The 10000-nt window shown below is 51.9% G+C and overlaps 1 protein-coding gene across 1 annotated transcript in view; it reads right to left on the bottom strand.

The window, feature by feature from the left end:
- The window catches only part of bbg (PDZ domain-containing protein big bang), a 277607-nt gene that overhangs the window by 149071 nt on the left and 118536 nt on the right, over positions 1-10000 (bottom strand). Inside the window, exon 4 of the mRNA XM_076199723.1 lies at positions 4511-6271. Coding sequence (XP_076055838.1) covers positions 4511-6271 — 1761 coding nt within the window. The remainder of the gene's footprint in view (positions 1-4510; positions 6272-10000) is intronic.

Here is a 10000-nt window from a genome sequence, read left to right on the forward strand (position 1 = left end):
CGTGCAAGGATGGGTCTTCTAGTACGGCAGACGAATTGATCGTATAGTTAAGGGACCCGGTTCTAGATCCCATCTGAAGGGGTTTTGGATCCATCGAGACCCACGCCCCCGACCCTTCATCTGTCGGGGACGAGAGAAAGGTTTCTTTTCAAGTGAATAAAATCGCCTGGCGGCAACTAGAATGAGGGTGAATAATAGTAAAGGGTGTAGCTAAGGGTGACCTCCTCTCAGTGGCGAAGGGAGTATAGCGGAGATGAATAGAATAGCTTGGCGACAGGCTATTCCACTCAGTGTGGAAGGAGGCGAAAATTGAGGTTCAGACAAGCTAACGCACTGATGCCCCCCTTTACATTTTTGCTTTAGGCTCATCCTATGATGATTTCATTTAGTTGACAAGGCAAATGTGGTGCTACACGTGGTGGAGACCATCCCTCATCTGAACAATTACCTGGCGGCAAAAAAAAAAAAAAAAAATTAACAGAAAAAAAAAACAGAAAAAACAAAAAAAAAAAATAATTAACAGAAAAAAGGAAACGTCTCCTGAGCGCGTCCCCATGCCTCGGCGTCTCGGACACGACTCTACCTGAAGTTCGAAGAACTCCCGAAAAGGGAAAATTCGCGACATCGAGGCCGCTCAGGTCAAACGAACTTACAACACGAACTCAAATCTCAAAAGGGAACTCAGACGAAGATATTGTGAGCTCTTTAATTTCTTGACATTTGCTCTTTACAATTACTCGGATCGGAACGGGAAACTTAGACGAAGATATTGCGAGTTCGTTACTTTCTTGACGTTAGAGCTTCCCAATTTCTTTTTCTCAAAGGAGTAAAAATTTTATAAGTATTTTCTCAGCCATCATTGCTCAACTTGACCGAATGAATAGTAATCATAGGCGCTCGTCTAAGGTTGAGGGGGAAGGAAGAGTTTAGTAAGACATTGATGCAATGGAAGCTCCCCTAATGTGCAGATGGTCCCACGCGCCATCCCCATCCCCCACCCCCACCCTCTTCGCAGGTCACAGCTGATCGGGGTGCTCCTTGCTGGGTCATGACCCCTGCAGCTGGTCACGTTGTTGGGTCACGAAGGCAACAGCAGCAGCTTCGACAGATGCTGCAGAACCTCCCAAAGGTGACATCTGACCTCTTCGATACGGTGTCCACCTCGGCAGGTTCTCCCGAAGGAGATGTGGACGATCTTGTTCGACTGAAGTAAGAGTCCCGAACTTCGGCGTGGAGGCTGAGACGGTCTCGATCGCTCGACAACATAGTTCAAGCCGGGGTCCCGGCCCCTTAGGTGAGTGAAATCGTCCGGCATCTACCAAAACCCTCCACCACCTCGTGCGCCACCGTCATGAGCAGGTCACGAGCTCACGTCCCAGAGTCTCCGAAGAATACCTCAGTGTCACCGGCAAACTTGGTGGTGGAAGGGTGATGGAAAGGTGGTGGGAGGAAGTGGAAGAGGAGGAGGAGGAGGAGGAACAAGAAGAAGAAGAGAAGGAGGAGGAAGAAGAGGAGGATGGGAAGGGGAGGAGGAATAAGAAGAGGAGGAGAAGGAGGAGGAAGAAGAGGAGGAGGGGATGAGGAGGAGGAGGGGATGAGGAGGAGGAGGGGAAGAAGAGGAGGAGGAGAAGAAGGAGGATGACGAAGAAGAGGAGGAGGGGAAGAAGAGGAGGAGGAGGAGAGAGGGAGGAAGAAGAGGAGGAGAGAGGGAGGAAGAAGAGGAGGAGAGGGAGGAGGAAGAAGAGGAGGAGAGGGGAAGAGGAGGAGAGGGGAAGGGGAGGAGGAGGGGAAGATGAGGAGGAACAAGAAGAGGAGGAGAAGGAGGAGGAAGGAGAGGAGGAGAGGAAGGAGAGGAAGGAGAGGAGGAGAGGAAGGAGAGGAGGAGGGGAAGGGGAGGAGGGGAAGGGGAGGAGGGAAAGAGGAGGAGGAAGGGAAGAGGAGGAGGAGGAGGAGGACGACGACGAAGAAAAGGAGGAGGGGAAGAAGAGGAGGAGGAGGAGAGAAGGGGAAAGAAGAGGAGGAGGGGAAAAAGAGAGAGGAGGAGGAGAAAGACAGCACCTGTTGGGGGAAAGGGAGAAAGGAGAAGTTGGGAGTGGGGAAAGAGCAAAAGGGAAGGGAAGGGAAAGAAAAAGGAGACTAAGGGAAAAGCGCGGGAAAATGAAAGGAAAGTGAAGGGAAAGTGAAGGGAAATTTAAGGGCAAATAAAGAGAGATAGGTGAGGGAAAAGGAAGGGAAAATAAAGATGAAGGAAAAGGACAAGGAATGTAATGGGAAAAGAAAATGAACAGGAATGTGGACGGGATGAGAAAGGAAAGGTATGGGAAAGGAAAGTAAAAATAAAGGAACCTGAAGGGAGAGGTAAACGAATGGGATAGAATTAGGAAAGAAGGGGGAATAGAAAGGAAAGGGAAGGGAAACAAAAGAAAGGAAAAGGGAAATGAAACTGGGAAAGGTAAGGAAGGGGAATGAAAGGAAGGGGAATGAAGGGAAGGGGATAGGAATTGGAAAAAGGAAAGGAAGTAGAAAGAGAAGAGAAAGGGACGGAAAGATAGGAAGGTGAATGTAAAGGAAAATGGAAGAGAAAGGAAAGGGAAAGAGAGGAAGGGAAGAGAAAGGGGAGGGACATGGAAGGAAGATGATGAAAAAGGGAAGGCAAATGAGAGAGACTTGAAGGGGAAGGGGGGAAGGGGCAATGAGAAGAAGGGGCACGGACGCTGCTCTCGATACGGAAAGAGAGGCCAGGGAAAGATAAAAAAGGAAGAGAGAAATGTGAGGCGGAAAAGGAAGAGGAGGAGGAGGAGGAGGAGGACGAGGAGGAGGAGGAGGAGGAGGAGGAAGAGGAGGAGGAGAGCCATCAGAGAAAGAGAGGCAAGAAGTGCACGGGAGAGAGAGAAAAAGAGAGAAGGAGGGAGGGAGGGAGGAAAGAAGGAAGAGGGCGGGATGGAGGGATGGAGGGAAGGACGGAAGGAAAGGAGGAGGAGGGAAGGAGGGACTGAAGGAAAGAAGGAAGGAAAAGGGGATGGAGGGAAGGAAATAAGAAGGAAGGAAGGGGGTGGAGGGAAGGAAGGAATGAAGGAAGGAAAGAAGGAAAGTAGAAGCGAAGGAAGGAAGGAAAGAAGGAAAGTAGAAGCGAAGGAAGGAAGGAAAGAAGAAAAGAAGGAAGGAAGGAAGGAAGGACGGAAAGAAAGAAGAAAAGAAGGAAGGAAGGAGGGAAGGAAGGAAAGGGGTGGGAGGGAGGAGAGGGAGGGAGGGAAGGAGAGAGGGAAGGCGGGAGGGAAAGGGGAGAGGGAAGGTAAGTGAAGAAGGGAGGTAATGTTGCAAGACATGTTTTCGGTCCAGTTCGAAGAAAAGTGAACTTCTGACATTGTGCTTATCGTGGAGAATGAAAGGGAGGAGGAGGAGGAGGAGGATATGGAGGAGGAGGAGGAGGAGGAGGAGGAGGAGGAGGAGGAGGAGGAGGAGGAGGAGGAGGAGGAGGAGGAGCAGGAGGGAGGAGTTTATGTCATACGTTTCCTATGACTGTCCACCCCCCTTCCCTTTAGTATCCCCTTTCCCTTTCCTCCCCGCCGAACCTCCAGGCCCGGCATTTCCTCCTACCATTGATCGCCCCTATCCAGGGTTTAAGGAAATTGGGGGTAGGAGCAGATAATATTGGGATATCCTATTCCAAATGGAAGTTGGTAGGCTACACATTCCGTCACCTCTTCTTCACCGCCACCAGCGTAGCTACCTACACCCCTACACCCTTCTGATGCGCATTCCAAAACTTCTCCCCAATGATTCAACCCACGTGACGTCACACGACCGTTACGTCACTCCACCGTGACGTCACACTCGTGCCCACAATCATGCCGGCCCACACCTAGCTCATCCACCCGACGACTGCTGGCATACCACACATGCCACACCATCTCACATTCACTCTCAACATGACTCCTGTAACACGCGGGATATACCAACATCTTGAGAGGCTATAACGTTGATCTGCTGATGTTTTGAAGCGGAAATATCGACCTAACGAATTAGCTAAAATGACTAAAACAGCCTTTTTATTCGTTTATCTTGTTTATTTATTTCTGCGTGTTCAGTCTTTGTACTCATGGTGCCATTTATGATGATTTCCAACCCCAAGTCCCGGATGCAGCTTTGCCGTATACTTACTTCCTAAAGGCCCCCGCCCTCCCCTCCCACAAGAACGTCTTTCTTTGTCTCCAGAAGCTTCCTCAGCCAGTGTGGGGGTGACCTGGTTCTTCCCCAGTCAGAAACCTCCTACAGGAGACGAAAGAGGGATCTTCTGCTTCCGTAACACGGGGTGGGAGACTTGTGAGACCCGCTCGACTTCCACCTGGGTCGAGTAGGCGAAGGAGGGTGGGAGGGAGGGAACGAGGGGGGCGGACGGGTAGAGGGAGGCGAGAATCCAGTCCGACCTATAACTGTACAACAGAAAACGAGGGTGCGGCGGGGCACCGCAGGAGCAAAAGCATTGCTCAACTCGAGCGATCGTACTCACCTGCCGAAGCTCGCTGCACGTCCTCCCTCTGGTCCTGGCTCTTTCTCGACTCCTCGGGAGGTGCCACAACAGGGCGTGCGGCGGCACTCGGTTCCCTCTTGGGCGGTCGGGGTGGCGGGACGGGGGCGGACTTCTTCGCGTCGGGTGGTCTCACACCCAAGGGCAAGAGGTCCGGGGGTCGTTTGGACAAGGGCGGGCATTCAGGACTGGGGGCGCTTGGAGGTGATGGCTGCTGCTGCTGCTGCTGCTGCTGCTGCTGCTGCTGCTGCTGCTGCTGCTGCTGCTGCTGCTGACGTGACGTGGGGTCCGCTCCGTGCTTCCATGGTTCTGGACGTCCGAAACAGGAGAGGGCCGGAGTCTCGGGACTTTTTCCAGGCGGAGGGAGGCTGTCTGTAGTCTGTGTGGGCGGGCCGCGTGTCGGTAGCGCAGGCGGGATATCGGGCGTGAATACAGGCTCTTGCCAAGACAGGTCCTCTGCTCTGAAGACGGGAGGTCCCTGTGCTGGGAGAGCGGGCGGACTATCCGAGTCGGATGGAATATCCGGAAGGGGTACTGGCGAGCTGCTCGAGATGGGTGAGCTCTCTGGGGTCGGTGGGTGGTCTGCAATGGGAAGGTTCTTCGGAATGGGCCACGGGGAAGTGCTCTCTGTGACGAAAGAACTGTCTGGTGGGGGCGGACTGACATAAGTTGGAGGACCGCGTGTCGGGAGAGCTGGTGGAGTGCCCGGGGAACCTGGGGTGTTTGGGATGGATGAGACGGGCGGGGTTTCTGGTAAGGACGGGCTATCTGGTGTGAGTAGGCTATCTGGTACAAATGATCTGTCTGGTTCAGGCCGGCTATCTGGAGCAGAAGTAATATCGGTCATGGGCGGGACATCTGGAAGAGGTGGGAATTCCGGGACGGGTGATCTGTCTGGGATAGAACGACTGTCCGGGGTATATGGACTGCCTGAGACGGGCGGACGGTCTAGGACGGAAGGACTGTCTGCTTCAGAGGGGACGCCTGGAGTTGGGAAGCCCTCTGGAACGGGCGTGGAGGAGCTGTTCTGGGGGTCCGGGGTGGGCGTCCCATGCGCCGAGCGTGTGGGCGGGCCGCGTGCCGGAAGTGGCGGGGGAGAATCGTCTGACGACGGCGAGGAGCCGTCTGGCGAAGGCGAACTGTCAGCGGCAAGGACGGAGGGGCGACCCGAGAACAGGATAGGTGGGCTGCTGCTGCTGCTGGTAGTGGTCGAGGCCGTGGAGGCCGGTTGGTCTTCCAGTACTCTGGGTGGTCCGATCGCCCCCGCATCCCCGGAGGTCCCCTCCGGAAGGAGGCTGGGGCGGGACAGATCACGGAAGAGGCCCCGTTCCTCCTCCTTTTCCTCCTCCTCCCGCGCCTCATTCTCCGCGTAGAAAGTTCCGGAGGCACCTTCTCGTTCAGGCATATATTCCGGCGGGGCAAGGGCACCTGGCGGAGACCCTAGGCGCTCTTCAGGCAGACTCTCCTGAATGGTACTGTCGCTCCGGTTCACCTCCGTCGTCACCAATCCTTGGTAATCCTGGGCATCCTCCTTGAGCTTCCCCCCTCTGCCCTGGGGGACGCTGGGGTGGTGTCGCAGGGGATGGTAGTGGTAACCCTGTTGGGGGAGGGGGAGGGGGTGGTGGGAGTGGGAGGGGGAGTCGGCGGCCGGGGCACACACCTCCCGCGCAAGGACGACTTCCTCCGATCTCACTTCCTGCGTCCCGATCTCCAGGTCACTCGGCTTCGGTTTGGTTTCTTCTTCTGGAACGAGAAGAAAAGAAGAGAAAAAGTTCGAAATGAGTGGGTTCCTCAAATAGGGCCTCATCACGTCAAAGAGAGGTTTACGAAAGAAACTGTAAATGTCATTTTCTGTCAGGTTTTGAAACGAAATTTCGCAAAATGTCGACATGTTCGAACTCTGGTTCCAGCAGTCCTTGCAGAGGATGTCAGCGTGGGGCAAAATAAGGAAAAAATTACACAAAACAAATAAAAAGAAAATAATTATAATAAGACGAACATTAGCACGATAAGCGGTACATGCTTATTCTTTCCATCACTAAATCAAGGCAACAGAGGCAGAGTTTTTTAAACATAGCGACGGTTTGGGCTGAGGTCGCCATACGGATGTACCAACTGAAGCTACAGAAATCAGACTCTTTTCAGACTTTTTCAGCTGAAGTCCTTGTCAGAGAACATGCACTTCCCTATCTATAGTGTACAAGAAGGGAGCTACACTCGCAGGGTCCTGTCTCTTATTTTCCTGTTATCATACCTTGTTTGAAATTCATGTATGGTTCCATCTAGGGCTATTATCGCTATCTGGGCTATTACAGAAACCATTGAACAGTGAGAGCCTTCCCACACCCCTAAAATGAATAAAACCGTTAGGCAACAGGAATATAAAATTATTTAAGACGACGCCATACCCGAACAGGTTGTTCGAGAGAAGAAGTTCGAATCCTCTGGGTGGCAACTGAGGACCCTTCGAAAGCAGATCGGGTGGCTGTTGGCAGAATACAACAGACAAGGCGAGGTGCTCGTCCTCCTGAAGGCCTGAAGCTGCTACCAACTTATTTCAGCTGACTGAAGCCGCTCGAGGTCGCCGCGTCGCAAGCAAACCAACCGACTAGATCTGCACCAGCGATTCTCGACCTGTTTGGTCACAGACTCTTGACGATGCCATTTCCTCCTCTACTATGGATCACGTCACATATTTGATCCGCGCTTCTATCCTCGAGGGCAATATGGGTCGCTTATTTGGTGGAGTTGTGAAAGATATATGGAAGCGTGAGAGCTTTAAACTGTGGCAGTGTTATGGTGCGATGTTAAAAGGTGTGTATAGTATTTTTACACCTAAAAATCAGTCTCATCCATTTCCTATTTCGTACATCACACCTACCACAATCACCACCTCTCTACTATCACCACCACCATCACCACATCCCATCCCTACCACCACACTCCTACCACCACCCCAACACTACCACCACCAACCCCTAACCGTATCACCACCACTATCTACCCCTACCATCACCACCACCAGTACCACCACCCCACACATACCGCATACCACCCAACCCCTCCCTTGCCAACGCAACGCCCTAATCCTAATATGTACTCCTCCCCCTCCCACACCACCCCCTCCACCAGGGTCTACTTCCTCTTCTATCCCTCCCACACACTTTTCCTCTCCTGCTCCTGACCCCGCCCTCGGCTCCCCTCCTCCTCCTCCTCCTTTCTACCATCACCACCACTATCACCATCACCATCACCACGAGACCATCACCAGTATAAGAATGTATCTACACACGCGATGCACCAGCTCCCGTTACTACTGGCTGAGACCATTCTCATAACTCCGGGCTGTCGCCGGGCGATTTCATTCATTCCAGTGCCCCCCCCCCCCCCGTCATCCCTCGGAGGCGAAGGGGTTGACCCAATGATCCCAAAGCATGAAGCATTTATTCCCACTGAAGAGGGCCTTTGGCTACTCTTTCAGTCAGACTTATGGGTTTCCAGTCGGGGGAACAATAATTTATCTATTCATTTATTTATTCATTCTTTTATCTATTATCACTCGGATGTCCCCGCGCAAAAATGTCTTCCATAGCACAACCACTAGAGCAAAAAAAAAAAAAAAACGAATAGATGCTGGTACACAAAGTTCTTCGTTTACTGGAACCACAATCAAGACTCGAGGTTACCTGAAGACCTTCTTTAATAAACGAATGTTCCAGCCACACGGACCTGGAAATGAGATACAGAGCCCCCTTGTGCCACATAGACGAAGCTCTTACTTCTTCCATAAAGTTCAAAACAAGCTGGGATGCACATCTATTCTCTACATACATCAAAAATAGCTAAAACAAATATGTAAATAAATAAATAAACAATTATACGAGTGGATAAACAAGAAACAGATAGGTGGACAAACAAACAAAGCACTGCGCAAAGAACCCGAGGAATATTCAACGCCAAGACCCCGATTACCATAAGCCAACCTCAAGAGGTAGCACCTCTTGCATGTCGAGCCCCAAAACAAGGCGGCGCTCCCTCTCACCTCCCCATATCCAAAGACCCCCACGTACACCAGGAGTCCCTTATCGCCATCCAACTTGGAGGAACACGGAAGAACCAACACCTTCGTAGGCTTCGTTACCGCAAGGCCGCCGCGTCCCGTTTCGGTGACAGCCAGCAGGGGAGAGCCTTGCCCCCGTACCTACGGCCTTACAAGGCTAACAATGGGCTGACATCCCCACCATAAAGGACATCAGGGTTAATCCTTTCATCCCCATCTCTCGGGGACATCCTTGTTAACTACCCGGCCATATACGAAGGAGGTTGGAACCAAAAGGTGAATGTGGTCCCCCCCCCCCAGCGGAGAGAACATACACGTAGGCAAGTACAATATTGGCAAACACACACACACACATACACACAAACTATATTTCCATATCTAATTTCCACTAAGATCTGTTAATTTCAATATGATAGAGATATATTACAGAAAAATATAATAATAATTATGGCTGGAATAACAGTTCCTATGAGATATGTACATTTTGAATGTAAAAATTAAATGATGAAACAACACACAAATTCGACATGTGTGATCTATAAACTCATCAAAAGATAACAATGGAGAAATCCAATGCCAGGATGAGTAAACACACGCTCGCGCGCACGCACACATACACTGAGTCAATACAGGATACACGAAGTGTCTTTTACCGCACAATTTCTTCGTTAAACGGCGCCTACACCCAAGCCTACACCCATCCACACCCACCTACACCCACACCCACTCCCATCCACCCACCCACATCCCCCACCAAAAGCAAACCGATTACGTTCGCGCTGGACAAGATCGTGACTGCCTTTTGTTTGAAGTGACCTTCTCCGATTAAAGTGTAATTCATATAATTGGAAACGAGTAAAATGCCAAGCCCGGACAGCCCCCGGCGGCGAGGCCTTCGTGCGCCGGGACCTGGCCCCGGCCCCGGCCCCACCGGACCACGCGGCACAGAGGGCCCGGGGGAGAAAGGGGGCGGGGGCGGGGGGCGGTGGGGCGTCTCGTGCGGCCCAGCGCACACAGCCGAACCAAAACACAATAATCTCCTCCGAATTTCTTCTCTTACGTATCATTGGAAATTTAGCAAGAGCAACACGCGAATGACAGGTCTTCAATCGGGTTCCCATTTGTTGCAGCCTGACAAAGCTATCGGAGGTTACATCTGCGCTACTGCGCATGCGCCCGTCTTGCGAGTTCGCCTCGAAAAGAAGCAAAGTCAGTGTAATTTGGCTCGAAGAACCCAACTTTTTGCAGCCGTGGCCTCTGTTCGTCCTGTTATACAAAAGCACTGGCCATGTAAACATTTACAAGACGCACAACCACAGGCCCAATGGGGATGCTGCCCGTGTCCATTTAATTGAATTGCGCCTAAATGGCACTTAAACGATTACTGGTCAAAAACACAACAAACAGAGTGC

Source organism: Oratosquilla oratoria, chromosome 16 (genome assembly GCF_046742065.1).
Source record: "Oratosquilla oratoria isolate Oo_2021 chromosome 16, ASM4674206v1, whole genome shotgun sequence".
Taxonomy (NCBI): domain Eukaryota; kingdom Metazoa; phylum Arthropoda; class Malacostraca; order Stomatopoda; family Squillidae; genus Oratosquilla; species Oratosquilla oratoria.